Genomic DNA, 21,383 nt, shown 5'->3' on the forward strand with positions numbered 1-21,383 from the left:
AAACTGCAGGTGTATTTTTCCACCGAAAACACCACAAGCTATTTCAGACCCAATAGAAAAAGTCCGGAGTTTCAATAAAATATCTGATACCGGCCATTAAACTTGGCTGTATACGACTTGTGCCAACATTTCCATGGCCTTTTTAACTTAAAAAAAAATTAGACTGATTGCAGGCGCGCTAATTCATTATTGTCGAGCTAGCGCGCCTGCAATCTTTTAACTTTTTAATTTTTCGCTGACCATAAACTATGCACTTCACCTTCTGATATGTAAAGAATAATGTCAACTTTTACGGACATTTTTGAGAAAAATATTTTACCAAACAATTAAATAACTAGACAATAATGAAACAGGTAACCTTCAACAAGCAATCGTTCAAAAAGTTGGCTACGAAAATCCAAAAAAACAATAGCCACTACGGAACCTTCTCAAGGAGTTTCCAAGTCTTTCTCTCAAACAAGGTCTTACCAACCGTGTTCTATCATCGTTACATCTCAGAGATCAGAGCCAATATTCGCTTGAGCTAATGTAAAAGATGCTTTACGAAGGCTTCTTCAGTAATGTTTTTTGATAAACTTCTATCGCTCTTGTAACATGGATTAAAGATTGAATTAATGGTAGAAATTGGCAGTAAGAACCCAATCGTCAAAACTTTTAATAAAACCGGCCAAGTGCGAGTCGGATTCGCGCACGAAGGGTTTCGTACCATTATCTGTAAGACGTTAGCAAAAAAACGGCAAAAATCAAGTTTGTTGTATGGGAGTCCCTTTAAATAATTATTTTATTTTAACTATATGTTTAAAGTGATTACCTATACAACTAAAGATTCTGTGAATATTTCAAGTGTTTACCTGTTGCCGTTATTAATATCAAGCAAAAAAAAAAAACGGCATAAAATCACGTTTGTTGTATGGGAGCCCCCTCTTATAGTATTTTATTGTGTTTTTAGCATTTGTTGTTATAGCGGCCACAGAAATACATAATCTGTAAAAAAAATAAGTGTCTGACTATTACGACTCAAGAGATAAAGCTCTGTGACAGACGAACGGACAGACAGACAGACAGCAGAGTCTCAGTAATAGGGTTCCGTCGGCACCCTTTGGGTACGGAACCCTAAAAACTAAACTGAAAACTAGCCTAGTAGTCAAGGAGTCTGTTATGTTACTTAACTTAAATGTCTGCAGTCGAGCTCGAGACATTCAAATCATGATTAGTTCAAAAATACCCGGTTGTTAAAGTTTAAATTATTTAACAGAATTCTAGGCTACTAGACTTGTTTTTTCCATTTTAGCTTTCATTTTAAGATTTTTGAGGCAGGTGGGGTTTTGGTTTTTTTATGTCATACTTTTTTGGTGTTCTTGTGAAAATGGTAGCTTAAAAGTGTTGTAATCACGGGTTGTAACACGTATAGTATATTATGTATGTAGTGTAGGTGTGTATGTACATATATTCTCCATCGCTCCGATACTTTTGAGAAATCAAACGATAACACACAATAATGTTGAAAACCGTCCAGCTATTTAGGTTACAGAGTGGACCAAAGAAATAAATACGTACTTACATACATACAAACGCTCGAAAAACATAACCCTTCTTCAGACAGTCGGGTTCCGTGTTTTCCTTTAAAGGTACAGAACCCTAAAGACTAGAAAACGATATATTTAACCAGATACTTATTTTAAATGAAGCGTATAAATCCCAATAATATTATAAATGCGAAAGTTTGTAAGTCTGTTTGTTTGTTTGTTACTTCATCTCGAACAGACGACCAGACCGACCAGATCTCGGTTGAAGACCAGATGGCCTAGTGGTTAAAGAGAACCTGACTACGAAGCTTGAGGTCCCGGGTTCATATTTGTATGAAAAATACGAATGTTTGTTCTCGGGTCTTGGGTGTTTAATATGTATTTAAGTATGTATCTATCTATATAATTATATTTATCCGTTGCTTAGTACCCATAACACAAGCTTTGCTAAGCTTACTTTGGGACTAGGTCAATTGGTGTGAATTGTCCCGTGATATATTTACATATATTTGATATATATCTCGTCTTAACCGCTACAGATAGTATGAGTCCCGGGGAAGGACATAGAATAGTTTTGATCCCGGAAAATTGCAGTTCCCGCGGGATAGCGATAAACGACTTCTACGTGGACGGAGTCGCGGGCAACGGCTAGTATGTAAGTAATTTTTTTCTTGTCAAATTGTCACGTGCTTAGGAGCAGCGATCCTCTTGAAAGGACGGACCCAGAAGTTTCTATTGCTTTTGGCACTTCGCAAAATGTGCCCGTTTGGAAGTTATAGAGTTTTTCACGCCGTAAATCAAGTTTACGATCAATCGACATAATGTACATTTGTTTGGATGGAATTAAAAAATGTCTTTGGAATTGATTTACTTGTGCATTGTCATACTTACTTACGTTATAATAATTTTAAAATTTCATAACAAAATTACGGTATCCGCCGTTTTTTTTAAGGATAAAATGATTTTTAAGTATGACAAGTGTGAAAATTTTACGTAATGATGATTATCAATTATTGATAATATAACAATTATTGATTGATAGTTTATTGATTATTGAGTTTATCGATTGCGTTTTGTTTCTTTTCTATTGTACAATAAAGAGTTTGCAGGTGTCTGGGGCGGTGGTGATCTCTTATCATCAGGAGACCCACTTACTCGTTTTCCATTCAGTCGAATAAAAAAAAACATCAGCAGGAAGACATTCACAGTTGAACAAAAGCCTCCCCCTTTGCCACATTAAATGACAACTCGTCATTGAGCATCCACTGGTTGCCCGCAATTCTCACGATGTTGTTAGCCCACCTAATGGGGCCTGGCAACGATCTTTCTCCTTCAACGGTTATCTGTTTTTCAAGCGATGCCCTCTCAATGCCGCTTCAAATTACATATTATTAAAATCATCCCAGCCTATATACGTCCCACTGCTGGGCACAGGCCTCCTCTCAGAACAAGAGGGCTTGGGCCATAGTTCCCGCACATACATTTTACTTGCCCCGATATCGTATCGGCGTCCGATACCGATATCGGATCGGATAATCTGAAAACGCTCTCAGCGGGGACAATGCCAGGCGAAATAGCAGTCTACCGGAGGCATAATGAGAACTGGCCCTATACTACGAAGTGCAAAATTCGAACTTAGTGTCTTGCCGTCCCGCTGGCGCTTATATTGTTTAATACGAGAGTGAGAGGGACGGTACGATACGAACTTCGATTTTCGAATTTCGTAGTAGCACCCCAGTTACCCTGTATCGCTGACTTAAAGGTAAACGCTTCTTTCCGCTAAACGGCTGCACGGATGTTGATGAAATTTGATATTTGTATAGCTGGACATCAGGAATAACACATGGGCTATTTTTATTTAGATATTCCCACGGGATAAAGATAAAATCTTGAAATAACAACCGCTGGGCTTAGTCATATGGCATGGTGGAGAGGTGCGCTGGAGCTACACAGGGAGCTCAGCAATAGGTTAAGGGAGGCAACAGGCAACCCTCGCGCCGGCAGCTTTCTCGCGCAAAGAATCGCAATCGCAGTTCAACGCGGGAATGCTGCCTGCCCCGTCAATGGGCACCATGCCCAAGAGGCTCTCTTTTTTAATTTTATTTAGTTTTTAGTTATTTTAATTTAATAGTAGTTTTAGTCCTATAGATATTTTGTATTTTCTTAATAAATAATTGGCATGGTTGTTTTTAATGTTACGTCAATGAAAACCACAGTGTAATATTCCCACGGGATTCTCGTAAAGTCCTGGAATTTCAATTCAACTGTAAACATTAGTGATTTATTATATAACCTGGATTAACATACAGTATACTTGTTATCCCGGAAAATAGCACGGTTCTCACGAGATGGCGCGGAGACTTTATATTATTAGGATTATTTGTTAGTATGTTTATATACTCGTATCTTCATCAATTCCCTAGAGCTTCTTTTTACAAGGTTTTATTTAGTTTCACCTCTCCCGATGTCTGTCTTCGACCAACTTCCAGTAGTTGGATTGACTTAAAATTTGGCATACTTATGTAAATTGCGTAACAAACAATAATCTGGTAGTGACATCCTGGTAGTCTGGTCAGGATCGTCTCCGAAGGACGGAACTCCAACGGTTAATGGCATCGACCGGTTAGTGTAGTTTGGGTGACAATACAAGAACAGTCAACAAAAAGTACAGTTAGCAAAAAAAAGCATGTATTAAAAATTTGATTTTTTACCAAAAACTTATTTCGCTTAGACCAAGCGGGCATATCTTGTAAGCTATTATGTTAACGAAATGGCTTTGACCGAGAGGTCTCTTGCCGTTCTTGCCGGACAAATAGTAAAGATTGCAAAAATTGGAAATGATTTGAAATAATAGTATTTGCTACTGATAAGTTGAGTAAGCAAACAAATTGCGTAATCGAAAAACGTAAAAGTTATGCAAGCGATGCGTCCAAAGCGATTTGCGTGAGGATGTCAGGATTTTTGACCCTTTGCCAGGATTGGAAGGACTTTTAGAAATGAGTTTATTAAATAAAAATATATTATAAAGTTTAACTAATTATAAAGTTTTGAACATGAAACTACCGTGAGACTCACTCATATTAAATATATTGCCCGAAACATGTCGGGCTAAACTCGATTCAAGACGTGAGTTATCCGGGGTCAATATATTTAATTATAAAGTATACACAGGTTTAATGTATGAATTGATTAATGTAAGTAGCAAATAATCAATAAAACGAATAGGTAATATTTCTCTCAAAACAATTAAAACGTAATAGGATAAATTACAGCCAAAGAAATATTTTTTTTTTCGCTTATAACTTTAGTTATCTATTTGTGACAAGTTACGAGAAATGTCAGGATTTTATAAGGTAATGTCAGGATTTTTATCAGGACATTTCATTATTCCATGTATGTATGTAAACTCTATGTACAAAAGAAAAGAAACAAGACACAATTGACATTTGAGATACTTTGAAATAAGTACCTGTAGCAGCCAGAAAGACCGCGCCGGGCACGCCCGTGCCGAGCCCGCCAGCAGGCGAGCTGTGGGCGCCAGGTGCAGCACGCAGCCGCAGCGGCAGCGCGGGCCCACTTCCGACACCACCATCGACGAGTCACCGGCCCACGGCCGCGCGGCGCATTCGCACGCCGCCAGCTCTACTGCTTGACCCTGGTAAATCAAGAGGGCGTTCTGCAGAATATACGTAGTCGGGGTTTACGAGTATAATACGCAGTGGCGTAGCTACCAAGGGGCTAGGCGGGGCAGTGCCCCGGGGCCCTCAAGCTCAGGGGGCCCTCGAAATTCTGCTTTATAGCTGATGATAAAGTTGCTTAGCATTTTTTTTATTTGTATACATAATGATTTTACTTCAAAAAACCTTACCAGTTTTGATAGCAGTGGGCCCCATTTTTTTATTTGCCCCAGGGCCCTAGGTTACCTAGCTACGCCACTGATAATACGAGTTCAAATTTACAAATAAATAGTACCTGGTAGTACTATTTATTTAGTAAATACATAGTACCTGGGTGACCGAGCTTTGCTCGGGCTAAAACTCGGTAACAATCGTTTTCCCAGAGACTACTATTATCTGTACTTTCAGTGACATAACTTAATACTTTTACTTTGAGTTGAACCCACAAAAATAAAATCAACTATAGAGGGAGATTAGAAAGACGTGAGCGGGACTAACTTGAGATAAACGGTACTTATATTACTTGATTACAAGCCTTCCAAGAACAAAAATAAACCAACAAGCTTATTTTGAGAAAACTTTATTTTGAAAAATTATTTTAAAGCAAATTAATGTAAAATTCATTTTAATCAAAAACTATTTGTTACAATCGGACACAAGAACTCAATGCAAGTTAGTTTTTTATGTTATTCCGCAGCCTCTTTTGCCTGCTCTTCTTTAACAGTTTCTTCATCTTCTGCCGCTTTTTCTTCACCTTCTGCCTTCTTTTCTTCACCCTCCGTTGCCTCTGCATCTGCTTCTTCTGCTAAACGAACATGTTTTTCTTTTATTTCCCCCTCTTCTCCTTCAACAGTTTCTCCTTCAGCTTCTTCCTTGCCGTCCTCTTCATCTTCAGCCACCATTAGCATTGACTTCGAGGATTTCATTCTGTCTTCGCGTTCTTTGTCCTTCTTTAATGTAGTTTGCGAATAAGCTAAGTCCTTCATAATTGAGCGTTGGATCTCAGCCTTGCTTGCTGCTAATTGTCTCTCAATATCAGTAAGATTCAAATCTTCTTCTTCTTCTACACTTTCTTCGCTAACACTGGATTTAGTGGATGTGACAAACGATGGAAGACTTTCCTTGGCAGTAAGCTCTGGTTCTGTAGACACTGGTATTATCTTCATACTAGGAACAGTTTTAACACTGCCCAAGCTCGAACTGGAGAGTGATACAGATGATACACTACGCTTTTCAGCTCTGAGAGACTCTCGTGATGCAGTAGACTTAGCCACAGAAGCAGTCGATCTCTTCTGAGGTGGTTTGGGAACAAATCCGAGATCGCCTTCTTCGTATACTTTGCCGAGGGAAGCGAGGGTGTCCATGGATTCAGCTCGCAATGTATCCTTATATTGAGTTACAATATCTAGGAGTCGTGACAGCAAAGTCTGTCTATCCATTACTGTTCTAGTCTTATCAGTTATAGCCCATTGGTCAAGCTTAAGAGCAGCTTGTATAGCTGTGGCAGCTTCTTTCAGTATATTCTTCAACTTAGTACGTTCTTTTTCAATCTTCGAAGCTTCTACTAGCACTCGGTTTTGATCATTTAACTTTCCATGTAGATTTTGTTCCAGTATTCGAACTTGCAAAGTCAAATTACTGTTTTCCTTTGTCAAATGCTGAATTTTACTCTGTAAAACGTCTAAGTCATAGTTACGTTTCTCGAAAAGCGCTCTCTCTTTCTTTATGTTTTGCAATGCTGTAGTAAGCTGATCGATTACTTTGAGTTGCACCACGTTTTTGTTTATAGCTTTATCACGCTCCTCCTCAGCTAACTCCATCGCAACTTTTGCAGCCCGTTCACTTTCTTTATATCGCTCATTCTGGTCCGCCAACTTAGCTTGAGTAGTTAATATACTGTCCAACTCATTATTAATAGCAATGTTTTCTCTTATAACTCTATGTGTTGACGCTGCGATCCGAAGCTCAGTAGCGTCTTGGAAATCTTGAGCTAGTTGTAAAAGCCGGCCCTCCATTTCCTTCTTTAACTTATCTTTTCCAATTACAAATTTCTTTTCTGCATCATAAATGATTCGTTTGTACTTCATTTCCTGGTCTTTAAAATCCTGTTCCTGTTTTTCAAATTTTCTCATCAAATCGTCTCTTATAGCTCTAAACTCCTCCAGCGTATTTAGTTTCCCAGCCAAAAGTTTATTTTCAGAAGTCAGCTGATCCTTCATAATAGTGAAATTCCGTTCCAATTCATTGACTGTTTCTTTGAACTGCGCATTTTCGATATCCCTTGTTTCTTCTAAGCCCTTGACCTTGTCTTTTAGTTCGTTGTTTTCTTCACTTTTCAAGTTAAGTGTTTTCTTTAGATACGCTATTATATCAGCTCTGTCTTCGTCTAGTTTGTCGTATGCCTTCTGGAGTTCCTCATTGCGTAACTCGTACTCGTCTACCGCTGATCGTAGCCTTGCGACTTTTCTGTTGGCTTCAGCTAACTGTAGTTCGAGGAACGTTTTATCAACTTCACTAAAAGCGTGGGCACCGCCTTTAGCTGCAGCTGGTTCCTCGCCCCCCTTTTTTTTAGGTGCCATAGTTCAAAATAATCTTGTTATTGATTGAGCGGATAAAAGTAAAAACAAACGTAAGAAAAAGCTTGTTGTTGTGACAGCGACCGCGAATATTGACAAAACTGTTTGACGGTTGCATAGATACGTGAATCGTGAATGCATGAAGCAACGATACCAAACCGATACATAGATAATAATGAGACATCACACCTTTTTGTCAATTTACTGCGACTAGGTTTGGTAGGTAAATATAATGATATTAATTCTTGCTAATCCATACTTCCATACTTATATTATAAATGCGAAAGTGTGTGTGTTTGTGTGTCGAAACGGAGCGACGTATCGACGTGATTTTTGCCATAGAGATAGTTTATGGGCCAGAGAGTGACAAAGGCTACTTATTATCCCGGAAAAATGTACATTTCCCGAGGGAACAGCGCGCGTTAACCGAATTCCACGCGGGCGAAGCCGCGGACAAAAGCTAGTATTATAATATATGCGAACATTATGTGTTTCTGTCTGTTACATCTTCCGATTACACCGAAGAACCGATTTAAATAAAATTTGGTACAAAAATCGTTTGAGACCCTGGTTTTACCCACGGGATAGCGATAAATTAATTCTTTGCAGAGTCGCAGGCAAACCCTTGTTATTAAAATAATTCCGGATAAATAGAAAACAAAAAAAAGTTATTTTATTTCACTATTTATTTATTGCAGACAAACCTTAACCAACAGAGGATAAAAAACATTTGCTTTCGTGATAAAATCCTACTTACAATTACGGGGAACGAAACAAAGCGCCTACGAGTATATAAACGCTAATACAAATAAGTATATAGTTCATCATCATCATCCCAGCCTATATACGTCCCACTGCTGGGCACAGGCCTCCTCTCAGAACAAGAGGGCTTGGGCCATAGTTCCCACGCGGGCCCAGTGCGGATTGGGAACTTCAACACAATCCATTGAATTGCTTCGCAGATTTGTGCAGGTTTCCTCACGATGTTTTCCTTCACCGCAAGAAGTATATAGTTATTAATTCATATTGATGTCAGGTGTGCGGTAAATTCATTATTAAAAAGGATTATAACGGTACACGGACTAATGAACGGTTAATTAATTATCGAGATTGACCTCATTGACAATCACCTACTTCATTAAAACGTCAATTTACCAAAACATTATAAATCCTATGATAAATCCGTAGCGCTATTTAATGAACATATTTGCACTTGCAGTAAATTTTATTTAGTACTTGTAAATAACAAAGCTCAATATCATAAAAACGGCTAAACAGATTTTAATGAAACATATCTAAGATCCACAAAAGAAACTCGCTTTCACGTTGAAAAACTGCATCAAAATCGGTTGATCCGTTTGAGAGCTACAATGCCACAGACAGAAATATATTGGCGTCAAACTTACAACACACACACTCACACTTTGTGCATTGGGGGTAAAAGCGTACCAAACTTGTGGTAGCCTAAAAGTATGTCGTATCTCAGAGGTCGTGGGTTTGGCCCGGACTTGTATATCTTAGGTTTTCGGAAACTATTCGCTGGGTGCGCGATGACAGCGCCAACTAGCGACTTTTAAATGTCAAATGGCTGGCTGTCATTACGAAGAGTAAGGAAACAAACAAATCATTTCAATGTTATATCGTAGTTTACATATATTCTACTAGGTCATGTAAATCGACAATAACGTTGACCTTTTTTATTCCCCGTCTAAAATGTCACAATCAATTAATTTCAGGTAGTATACACACATTCTCATGAATGTCTTTTTGATCACTGTTTTTGCCGTTGCTCTTACAGTTAACTACGCAGCAGTGCCCTTAGTGTAAGTTTTCGGTTACAAAATACGTCTCGATCGCGTTCGCGTTAAAATCTTAACTTGTATGCAAACACGAACAGCGCCTCTAGCGGAACGTTTGCGATGTTCGTGTATCCATACAAATTGAGATTTTAACGCGAACGCGATCGAGACGTATTTTGTAACCGAAAACTTACACTACACTAAGGCTCGCTCTCCATCAGGTGACCCGTCTGCTCGTTTGCCCCCTCTTTTTATAAAAAAAGGGTACTAGTTTCTTAACGGATACCTACTGTGTTAAAAATAAAGTTGTGTTAAATACATATGATGTATACATATCATTTAATAATATTGTAAATCTGTTTAAAAAGTTTCTTGCCGGATTCTTCTCAACAGAGGTTTTTCCGAACCGATGGTAGATTGTTTTTGACATTCATAAGTGCTTGTTATAGCCTAAATTGAATAAAGATATTTTGACTTTGACTTTTTGACTTTTATACGTAAACTAGTAAATATAGTGACGGTCCGCAGAAAGTTCCTTATTTGGCCAAGGCGCGCGCTGAGATCGATTCGTGGTTCTCCCACCTCCTACTTTGCATCCAGCGATACCTCGATCTATTTTGGTGAAGGAAAACGTCGCGAGGAAACTTGCTTGAGCTTGCAATGCACCACAATGTAGTGCTTGCAGTTCCCAATCCACACTTGTAAGAGGTACAGTCACTCGGATTTATCTGCCACAGCGTGCGTGCAAAAATATCTGACACGACTGGCCTTAGAAACTGAGTCGTCTCAGTTATTTATGCATGTTTTTTTGTGTCAGATATTAATGCAAGTGACTGTAGGTACAGTGTCATGTTGACATTTCATACTTTTGTCAAGGAAACCATAGTGAAATTGATTACTAAAAGGTCATGATTCAATTTGTTGGGCTGTACCTACGTACCCGTAATGGGTCATTAAATGTATCTTGGAAAAACGTGTGGCGACATCTGTTGGTGGCGCATCAAACATACCTCGCAGTACTTCGCTCCGTAGGCGGGAGGTGGCGAGTCGCAGAAGCGATGTCGGCTGCGCGTGCGCGTAGAACAGTGCGCAGGCGATGGACATGCCGACCAGGCCGACCACGCGCCCCAGCCGCCCGCGCCGCCATCTATTGGCGAAAATATGAAACTATAAACGCAACAAGCATAAATGGAACATAGCTTGAAGAACACGTAAGTTTAATGGCAATTGCAAATGACATCGCTCGAAGAACAGATAACCGTTAGGGGATGAAGTCGTCGAGTGGCAGAGGTGAACTGACATCAGGAGATTTTCGATCAATCAATGTATTGAATACTTACTGGTGGCAAATTATCGTTGATTGTGGTGTTCTAAGAGCGAGTATTTTATTCAACTCTGGGTTCTTCCGGCTAACATTTTTTTTAATATGTCTGTAATTAGGTTCCGAATGTAGATGTGATCAGTCAACAGATCAAAAAAATATTAACGGAACGTTCCATGTTTAACGTTCCTGATTTAACGTTATGCTTCTTTTTATCCGCGCGTTGTGGGCAGCAAAATAATATAGTCAATTCTAAAATGCGTCAGCAACCAATTATGGATACTATGTTCTCTCATTATTACTACTTTGTGTATTTTGCGCTCGATTTAAGTTTAATCATTAAGTTAATTTGACATCATTAACTGCATTCAGAGGGGCTATGTGAATATGGACCAATCAGCTGCATTGCGAATGGCTGCGGCATTGATGATGTATGCAATTACAAATTGATAGAACAAGTGAATTTGAATACATAATGTTAAAACTTCATCATCATATCAGCCATAGGACGTCCACAGTTGGACATAGGCCGCCAGTTGCTTCGGTTGGAGGCGGCCTGCATCCACCGTAAACCCACGCAACCAGGTCATTCGTCTATCTCAGGCATTTTCAACCTTTTGGTTTTAACGGCACACTTTTCGTTCATCAAAGTTTCACTGCACACCAGTAAAAAATAGCCAAGTGCGCGGACTGACGCGTATAGAGTACCTATAAAGGGTTCAGTACAGTATACACCCATAATATCTATAACATAACTGGACATCCGGACAGCGGAGGCTTATTAATAGGGTCTCGTTGACACCTTTTGTACGAATCGCATACACTTCGCGGCGATCGCGTCACACCTGTACCACTACCATGAGTTTACAGTGACCGTACTTGATAGTGACGGCGTAAATTATTTGTAGAGGCGCTGTACAATTCTCCATACAAATAATTTACGCCGTCGCTATCGAGTACGGTCACTGTAAACTCATTAGTGGTACTGTGCCCTTAGTGTAAGTTTTAGGTTACAAAATACGTCACGATCGCGTTCGCATTAAAATCTCAATTTGTATGCAAACACGAACAGCGCCTCTAGCGGAACGTTTGCGATGTTCGTGTTTCCATACAAATTGAGGTTTTAGCGCGAACGCGATCGAGACGTATTTTGTACCGAAAACTTACACAAAGGGCACTGAAAATATACGCGGCACACTGGTGTGCGTTACGTACGGTAAAGATTGTTTTTTTGGAATCTTTTTGTATTTTTTATTTCAATTCCAAATTTTTACTTTTACGGTCATCCCGTAAAACCTAAATTGAAAATACAAACTGAAATATAGATGCACAGAAAAACCAGAAAAATCATCATGTGCGTGTATATTTCAGTTTGTATTTTCAAGTTACGTACCGTAAACTGCTTCAACTTTGCCTTCTGGCCCCAACATTGCCTGATTCGATTTAGAGTCGATAACTTAGCACTCTTATAGGTTTTAAACTTGTATCTACACGGGAATTATTATTGTGGGGGGATAAAAGTTTAAAAACCTAGAAGGGTGCTAGTTATCTACTCCAAATTGAATCAGGCAATGTTGGGGCCAGAGGGCAAAGTTGAAGCAGTTCACGGTACGGTCTCGATTTGAGAACTTTTCAGCCCCAATGGCCATCAGTTCTCCTCGCTATTATGGCCTGCCCATTGCCACTTAATCGAACTTATTCGTTTGGCCATCATTACTTAGTAAACCAATTAACTGTGGTGTATTAAACCACAGCTTACCCGACAAAGGTAGAGTAGGTAGGCAGTCCATCCGGACATCAGCCACGGCACCAGTTACAGCTTGCGATACGTAAACAAAGCAGTACTCCGGGTAGCGCTCGCTGAAGAGACGGCAGTCGAAGGATGCTGTGTGCTGCCCTCTAGGGGAAGAAATACAATACTTTCATTAATTTTGTCCTACTGAAATTATAAATTGAATGCAAAAGTTTGTGAGTGAGTGAGTTACTCCTTCACGCTGAAACGGATAAGGATGAAATTTGGTACGTAGATGGCAGGAAATCTGGAATCAAACATAGGCTACTTTTATTACGATATTCCCACGGGACAGGGATAAAATCTCGAAACAACAACCGCTGATTGATTGATTGTTTTTAATGTAACGTCAATGAAAACCATGATTTAATTTTTGGGAATTCCCACGCGAAGTGCACATATTTTGATGTTCGTGTGCCAGCAAGTTTCAATCTGTGACAGCAAACCGTCCAGTATTAAATTATCGAAATAAATGCAACCTCGCTAAATTATTTAACTGCCGCCTGTTGCAGTCGTAACTTTTAGAGTAACAATAAAAAAGGGATTTAAAAACTCAAACACAACTTCATTTAAAACATATTGTAATAAACTCTACTCTGGATTCTGAGCTGGTTTTCAGTTATTTAATTAACATCTTGTATATTACTTAAACAAGCTCTATAACTAAGCTATAAGCACATCTGTTTATATAAACCAATACCATCCCGAAAACTAATCCCAACAAGCCAAAACAAGTTAGTTCCCGGAGTTATAGCGATATGCAATTATATGCACGCTGTATCACCATAGTAAAAGAGGAGAAGTAGGTTCACTACAAACATAAAGTACATCGCGCGGCTTAAATGTGTGCGTGCCGGTTGGCGCCGGTACGCACGCATCCGCCGCACGCACAAGGCTGCGCTGCCGTCGGTGCCGTGCGTTTTCATTTTAGCTCGCTCGTCTTTGCGCTCGCTTCGCGAGATGATCAGCTTTTACGTTTGCGTACTCGTACTTACGTATTTCTTTTATTAGGTATAGTTGTAAATTAGTAGTATATAAGTGTAGTGTAATAGTTTCGTGCAGCTACATATGAAAAAATAATAGATTCTACCTACCCATAAACAATATGGTTATAGTATTATGTGTAGGAAACATGAGTAGTATATACACAGTCGCCATCACCACACGCGAATTTATAAATAATATTTTTAAATTTAGTATAATAATAATAATATAGCGGTATAGATTTTTTTTTGTCTAGACACAGACATACGACAATTTTAAGTTAACGTTCGTACTAAAATTATTTGCCGGTAGGTAATTAATCTAAAATAGACATCGACAACACCCTAAGCGTCCGCGCCGGAGTTAAAGGGTCGGAGTGTGCATACTTCTCCTCTTGTACTATGGTATCACGTATGGCGTGACGACTGCTAATTAGCGCTTTCTAACGGGAGTGGTCAACTAGCAAACATGTTGGGACGTGTTCAGAAATTCAATCGGGTTATCAGTACTGTGGCATTAACAGTTTTGTTATGCATATAACCTGCAGAGAGAGCTTTACTTTCGTAATTCCCCCCACAGTTAATGTACACACATTTGAATCTGCATAACAGATTTGGCATAATATGATTGCGCATAATATTGAACTGTCATAATAATAAAAAAGCATAACTCTTATTTAGCATAATAATGAATTCATATAATTAAAATCTGCATGGCATTATTAACTAAGTATAACTTTAATTGTCATAAAATTAGTTCGCATAAATTTATCAGAAGAGCGAATTAGATGGTCAGGGCAAACAGACCTAGCCTTCAATATTAGATTTTTATGTTGTAACAACCCAATAATAGACTTTTTCAACAAGTAGTACAAGTTAAGGATTTTTTTTTCTAAAAACAAAAAAATAGCACTTAGCGCGTAGTATTTTTCTTCGATCTTATTGAACGTGATTTAAAATCATCAGTATCCGTGTGAATGTCAGTTTGTTGAAACGAACTTGTAAAATTTGCGAGCCCCATAATAATGGGACCTGTAAACGAAGTTTGGCTTTGCTAGCCATATTCGGGTATGTAAACAAACTTAAACTTTACCGTAAACTGCTTCAACTTTGCCCTCTGGCCCCAACATTGCCTGATTCGGTTTAGAGTCGATAACTTAGCACCCTTTAGGTTTTAATTTTTTATCCCCCCGTAATAATAATTCCCGTGTAGATAAAAGTTTAAAACCTATAAGAGTACTAACTTATCGACTCTAAATCAACTCGGGCAATGTTGGGGCCAGAGGGCAAAGTTGAAGCAGTTTACGGTACTCTATCGGACATGACATGGAAGACATCATACCTGCGTACGCGTCGCTCGGCGACGTACCGCAGCCGCTCCGCGTCGCGTCCAAAGACGCGTACTCTGTCGGCGCCTTCGAGGACGCACTCGGGGTACTGGAAGAGGACTCGTACGCCCTCCCCACACGGGAAGACAGAGCCGCCATGCACGTTCAGAACAAACTGCTCAGACCAGTCCGCCTGAAAAATAATTGTTTTATGTAAGAAGGGGAACATAATTACAGATCAGCAGGGCTACTATACTACGAAACTCGAAACTCGAAGGTCGAGTCGTGCCGATACGATACGATACAAACTTCGAGTTTCGAGTTTCGTAGTAGCCCTGCTGTTAACTCACGAAGGTGCGCCCCTCCACATTTTATAATAAAATTATTGCAGTTGTAAACTTATCCGTAGGAAAAGTCTTTGTGTGCGTAGCTCGAACGTGTCCTCAGTCGCAAGCGTACCGTCAGTCACGCACACTGAGACTAAGACAACGTGTAAGTACGAAGTTTACTCGTGCACATTGATAATTAGCTGTGGAGGATCGCGCCTTCGTGAGTGAACAGATCTGTACCTGGTGGGTGCCGGAGAACGGCCAGGGACGTCGAGGCAGACCGAGAAGGAGATGGCGGGACGATTTAAATAAGGCAAAGGACTGGCCTGACATAGCGTCAGAACGGGAGTTGTGGAGGTCAGGAGTGGAGGCCTATGCCCAGCAGTGAGACATTATACAGGCTACTAGAAAAAGAAGCTTCGGAATTATTTCCAAACATTCTTGTCCATGATAATAGTACATTGTGCATTAATGGGCGTAAGAAGGGGAATGCTACCGAGGGTCTATTAGAAGCCCGACGCCGGACAATGATTTTCGAAAAATGCAAAAAATTAAATTATTTTGTTTCCAAACACTTTACAGATCGGCAAAAGAAAGGCGATAAGAAAACAACTGAATAAAATAATGGCTTACCGCCAATATAGGGGGCTACCACTAAATTTGAAAATCGATGTTTTTATCGTACCGACCCTCTCACTCTCGTATTAAAACGACGTCGGATATCGCAACAAAATCCCATGCAATCATGAATATCGTAACGATGAATCGACAGTATGGCTCTTTACGATCAATCGTCACGATTTTCATCAGTGCCCTTAGAGTAAGTTTTCGGTTACAAAATACGTCTCGATCGCGTTCGCGTTAAAATCTTAATTGGTATAGAAACACGAACATCGCAAGCGTTCCGCTAGAGGCGCTGTCTGTGTGTCCATATAAATTGAGATTTTAACGCGAACGCGATCGAGACGTATTTTGTAATCGAAAACTTACACTAAGGGTACAGACGAATCGTACCGTATATGGGGCCCTCCGTCGTCGTCGCGTGTCATGCGCATCGAACATTCCGTTCCTGAGACGTTCCTATTACGTTCATGGCTGATACGGCGTAGTGGGTACAAACCTTTACCTGGCCATGAATACATTATACTCCACACATGAAGTACAAGTGAATTAGAGTAAAAACTCCAGAGCGACGGTTGTAAAAGAAATATGAGCTTTTAGCAACGCCCTTAGGCATAAAACATTTATTCCCTTTGTTTGCCATCGAAAAAGCAAATCGGGGGCGATCGCGTGGGTTCAGTCCATTAAGATGTATTATTTTAATATACTATTAAACAATTGGTCCATTATATTAATTAATACAAACGCTCATTTGACCTCCGAAGTTGATGGGAGCTGCAATATCGCTCCATTTATTATAAGGCACTTGTCTCACTGCCGGCGAGGAAACGATTGGCTATCGACTATTTTCTCGCTCAAGAAACGAACAAAAGATATAAGAGTGTGTGAGTGTGAGAGTGTGTGTTGTTGATCGCTGGCGGTTCACACTGCCGGCGAGAACTCGCTCTTACATCTTTTGTCGCAGCGACAAGAGCTATAAAACTCGCTGAGCTATAACACTAGCTCAGCGATACTCGCTCAGCGCTGTTAGCTTGGCGGCCGCCCGGCTCGAGCGAGTGGAGCGAGTAATCGCCCGTCGTGCTCGTACACTCGCTTTTCACTGCTCGCCCACTCGTTTCTAGTTACTCGCTCTGCTCGCTTCTCGCTCATCGTCGGCGGTGGGACAAGTGCCTAATTAAGTATAACTATAATAAAAATAGGAAAAGTCATTACGATTTTCTTTGTTAATTAATGCGATGTCACTATGACGTTTACTATGAAATGGTTTAATTAATTAAAGTCTTCTCTTGACTGTACTGTGGGGACTGTAACTTGGTGAGAGCTTAGGTACTGGGGATCAACGCGCGTGACTTTAAACTGTTAAATAATAACGATGTTTTTCAATTATTTCGATTTATTTAGAACTTGGTAGTACTTATAAATAGATTTACATAAAATGGCACCAGCCGCTTAGGCTATCGGGAGCAATCCGTGCTCCCGGCATGTATACCGCTGTCAATCGGTTTTAAAGTCAAATTCTAGAAAAACAATATAAAATCCTATCCTTTTATACAAAACTAGGTTAATCTAACCTGCCAGGTGGTCAGTTTTACACCTGCCAGCGGTATACAGCCTAGTTCCTACAGTACCTACCTGTGTTTTGTGTAAGTACTGCTACTAAGTATTGGTGTTCAATAAAGAGTTATTGTATTTTAAAAGCCATTATATACACTGTAGTTTTTTTATTATATACTTCGTTAAGTTTCTTGCCGGGTTGTTGATTTTTCATCTTGTTCCCCGTACATAACTATCTTACATAACCAGCACTGAAAGGGGCCAACTATTTCCTACTGCAAATAGATCCTTTACTGTCAATTTAGGTTACGGAAAATTAGGTTCACGACGAACAAAGCGAGGTGGAGTGTTAGGTACAATTGCGAGCAATCGCGCTAAAGAACCGAGTGAGCGAAGCAAGCGTACCACGATTAAGCTTAGAAATAATTTGGCGCCTACCAATGCTGGATGTGTAACATGATTATGTACGCGGACAATGGATTTTTTCATATAGTTACATAACTATATAACGTACTTGTACTAGCCTAATCTGATACAGATATTTTGTTTACGACTTTAATATTTTAGTAGTCGCGTACTCCTAGAGACAGAACTACTAATTAGCGTGAAACATGTCGAGCTTAAAGTGGGTTCCGGGTTTATTTTGTCAAATATTTTTGTAGTGATTTATGCATTTGTAAAGAAGTGGCAGAATACTGGAGAGGCGTACCGTAAACTACTTCAACTTTGCCCTCTGGCCCCAACATTGCCTGATTTGATTTAGAGTCGATAATTTAGCACTCTTATGGGTTTTAAACTTTTATCTACACGGGAATTATTATTACGGGGGGATAAAAGTTTAAAAACCTAAAGGGTGCTGAGTTATCGACTCTAAATCGAATCAGGCAATGTTAGGACCAGAGGGCAAAGTTGAAGTAGTTTACGGTACCTTCATATTGCTGTTTATTTACGTCAGTGTCAAAAGGATCCCTGAAATTCAAATGCTACCAAGCGTGAACGCAGGGCATTAAAAATCATTATTTTCAGGAGCCATTGTATAAAAGCTCCTTTTACGGAGCTCCCGCAACTTTACGAGTTATAGCCAAAAAGCTTGCATTGAAAAGTCGTCGCGACATTTTCTTTAGACCGCCCCTTTGTTCGAGCTACCGACTTTTTGTAATTTCTGACAAATTATCAAATTGCCATTAAATTATAGACTAGATAACAAAGATTACTCGCACGTATTCGACGTTTTTAGGGTTCCGTAGTCAACTAGGAACCCTTATAGTTTCGCCATGTCTGTCCGTCTGTCCGCGGCTATTCTCAGAGACCGTTTGTACTAGAAAGCTGTAATTTGGCATGAATAGTCACGCCGACAAAAAGGTAAAATAAAAAACAATTAAAAAAAATGTTATTAGGGTACCCATAGACGTAAAGTGGGGTGTCTTTTTTTTCTCGACTAACCTTATAGTGTGGGGTATCGTAAAATAGGTACTTTATAACCGTTGGGGGATCTTTTTGCGAAATATTCAAATTTAAAGTGCAAATTTTCATAAAAGTCGAGCGAATCTAAACTGTTGGGTGGAAAAATTTGAAAAAATACAGAATGGCAGTAGGTACCTATATCAAATTTTTAAGGAAAATTATAACAGATAAGATTGCTTGAGAATTAGTAGTAGTTTAAGAGTAATTAGCAGCCTAAGGTATAAAGTATACGTAAACTTGAAAGATTCCGTACACAATACGAAATCCTTAGATACATATTACTTGAGTTTTTTAATGGCTACGGAACCCTATCTTGGGCGTGACACGCTCTTGGCCGGCTTTTTTTTTAATTGCCCGTGATTGACCTCTATCTCACCTGATGTTAAGTGCAGATGAAGCCAAAGGTGTATCTCACTGGTTCAGTAACAGCCTATTCACTCTAGTCTTGAAGAGACCTACGAGTAGATTGTATTAAGTAGGATCAGATAGATGAAGCACTAACCTATCCCATAGTAATGAACAACCTATTCAAATAACAATATCAGTTCTCTCCGTAGTTTAAATTGAATTATAATAGAGCCCTAACGTTTCGGATATCACCTAGAAACGTTGTTTACCATTATTGTCTAATAGCTAATGATTTTGCATTAGCTCCACCGCTATACCGGGACACGTTTCATAGAGTTATTGTCTAATATTGCCTAATATCCTCGCAAATAGGGTGTTAGATTTACATTAGTAGCTTTTGAAGTACATAACTATGTTAGAGTTAAATTTCCCCTTGTTCCCCTTTCATAACCATCTTACATAACCAGCATTGGTAGGCCAAATAATATACTTAAAGGTCTCTATCGTACTAAACCGTATCATAACATGGCCGAAATAGGTAATCGCAGATGGTAGGACCTTGTGCAAGGTCCGCCCGGATTGCTACCACCATCTTGCTCGCTAATCCTGCCGTGAAGCAGCAGTGCTTGCACTGTTGTTTCGGCGTGGAGAGTAAGACAGCCGGTGAAATTACTGGCACTTGAGGTATTCCATCTGAGGCCTCTAGGTTGGCAACGCATCTGCAATACCCCTGGTGTTGCAGATGCTTATGGGCGGTGGTGATCTCTTGCCATCAGGAGACCTACTTGCAATAGGATTAATTATTTTTAATTATATTATTTTTATTGAAAAGAATGAGACTATGCCCGTTTGAACGTTATAAACGTTTCTTAACCAATCGTTCACCGTCTCGTGCACAGAGCGTCTAAAATGATGCCGATACACCTTCTTATGGGTTGACACGCGTGTTGCACACATGTTGTTGCCCGAGTCGCGTTACATTCCGTGGCTGATACGTTTCTTTACGGTCATGGCATACCATCATAACACGGTGTAGTGGTTAGAGACCTTAATTAGGTACTAGCGCTAGTGGTTAATTTTCTGGAACTTAAGTTAACAGTAAATGTGTGAAATTACACATTGCCAAAATCACTTCGAAGTAGGAAATATTTGGGCCAACTAAACCAGATCAAGGATAGGTATGCAATGAGGGCTATCGTTTTTGTCTTTCTAGATGGCGCCACTGTTGCGTGAGATTTTAAGTGTGGCTTTCAAAGTCTGTTATTACGGGTGTGAAAACAAAGTTTAGATTAAAATCATATTATTATTTAATACAACTTAAAACCGTACCATAAAAATATTGAGCAACCACAGTGTCGCGTAGTCCCGTTTTGTTCGGAAAAAAGGGACGACAAAAGTTTCCGAAAGACAAAACTGTCTCAAAACACAGACACTCATTGCCCCGTAAAGCATAATTGCCATAATTAATTTCAGGTAATGCAAAATATTCACAAAATTATTCTAATTATAAATAAACCCGCGTAGCTCACCCAAAAACTATGAGATTTGACATTTCGGAGACCTCACGCTACACTAGAGCCCCTAGCCCCCATTGTAGTCAATCTGTGGACTAGAAGTGGGCGAGGGTAAAATTGAACCCTAACAGATATACAAATAAATAAACAGTGCAAGCTAAACAAAAGCTTGTTAAAAATAATCCGTTAAAATATCCATGACAAATATTATCCATCTCAGTTTAAGGTCAATATATTTATTACAAACGTGAAACATCAAGGGTACCTAGGTATTGCAGATGTTTATGGGTGGTGGTGATCTCTTACCATCAGAGACCACTTGCTCGTTTGCAATCCAGTGGAATAAAAAAATAAAAAAAAAGCAACGGTGAAAATATTCGAAAATTAACAGATAAGAGTAAATAATTTCCAGCTTTTCTGTTGATTTTGCGGCGTATTCGAATCGCTAATATTGACAATTAATATATGAACAACGCCATGTTTTATTGAACTCTACATTGACCAACATTTTGTAGCTTAGTGCATACAGTTGAAATTTAATTACGATTTCA

General features: G+C 39.4%; 2 protein-coding genes across 2 annotated transcripts in view; both read right to left on the reverse strand.

The window, feature by feature from the left end:
- gogo (thrombospondin-1 like protein golden goal) overlaps positions 1–21,383 on the reverse strand; it is a 533,136-nt gene that overhangs the window by 15,500 nt on the left and 496,253 nt on the right. Inside the window, exons 8-11 of the mRNA XM_074099288.1 lie at positions 15,017–15,195; positions 12,659–12,798; positions 10,589–10,725; positions 4,996–5,181 (exon numbers count right to left, since the gene is read on the reverse strand). Of these exons, the coding sequence (XP_073955389.1) occupies positions 4,996–5,181; positions 10,589–10,725; positions 12,659–12,798; positions 15,017–15,195 (642 nt within the window). The remainder of the gene's footprint in view (positions 1–4,995; positions 5,182–10,588; positions 10,726–12,658; positions 12,799–15,016; positions 15,196–21,383) is intronic.
- Positions 5,774–7,894, reverse strand: LOC141436162 (cilia- and flagella-associated protein 157). The gene has a single exon (XM_074099043.1). It carries the CDS (start codon positions 7,780–7,782, stop codon positions 5,890–5,892), a length of 1,893 nt encoding a protein of 630 aa, XP_073955144.1. The 5' UTR covers positions 7,783–7,894; the 3' UTR covers positions 5,774–5,889.

This window comes from Choristoneura fumiferana, chromosome 16 (assembly GCF_025370935.1).
Source record: "Choristoneura fumiferana chromosome 16, NRCan_CFum_1, whole genome shotgun sequence".
NCBI classification, from domain to species: Eukaryota; Metazoa; Arthropoda; class Insecta; order Lepidoptera; family Tortricidae; genus Choristoneura; species Choristoneura fumiferana.

Excerpts from the sequence above, each read along its gene's own strand:
- LOC141436162 (XM_074099043.1), bottom strand. The coding sequence starts at position 7,782 with ATGGCACCTAAAAAAAAGGGGGGCGAGGAACCAGCTGCAGCTAAAGGC.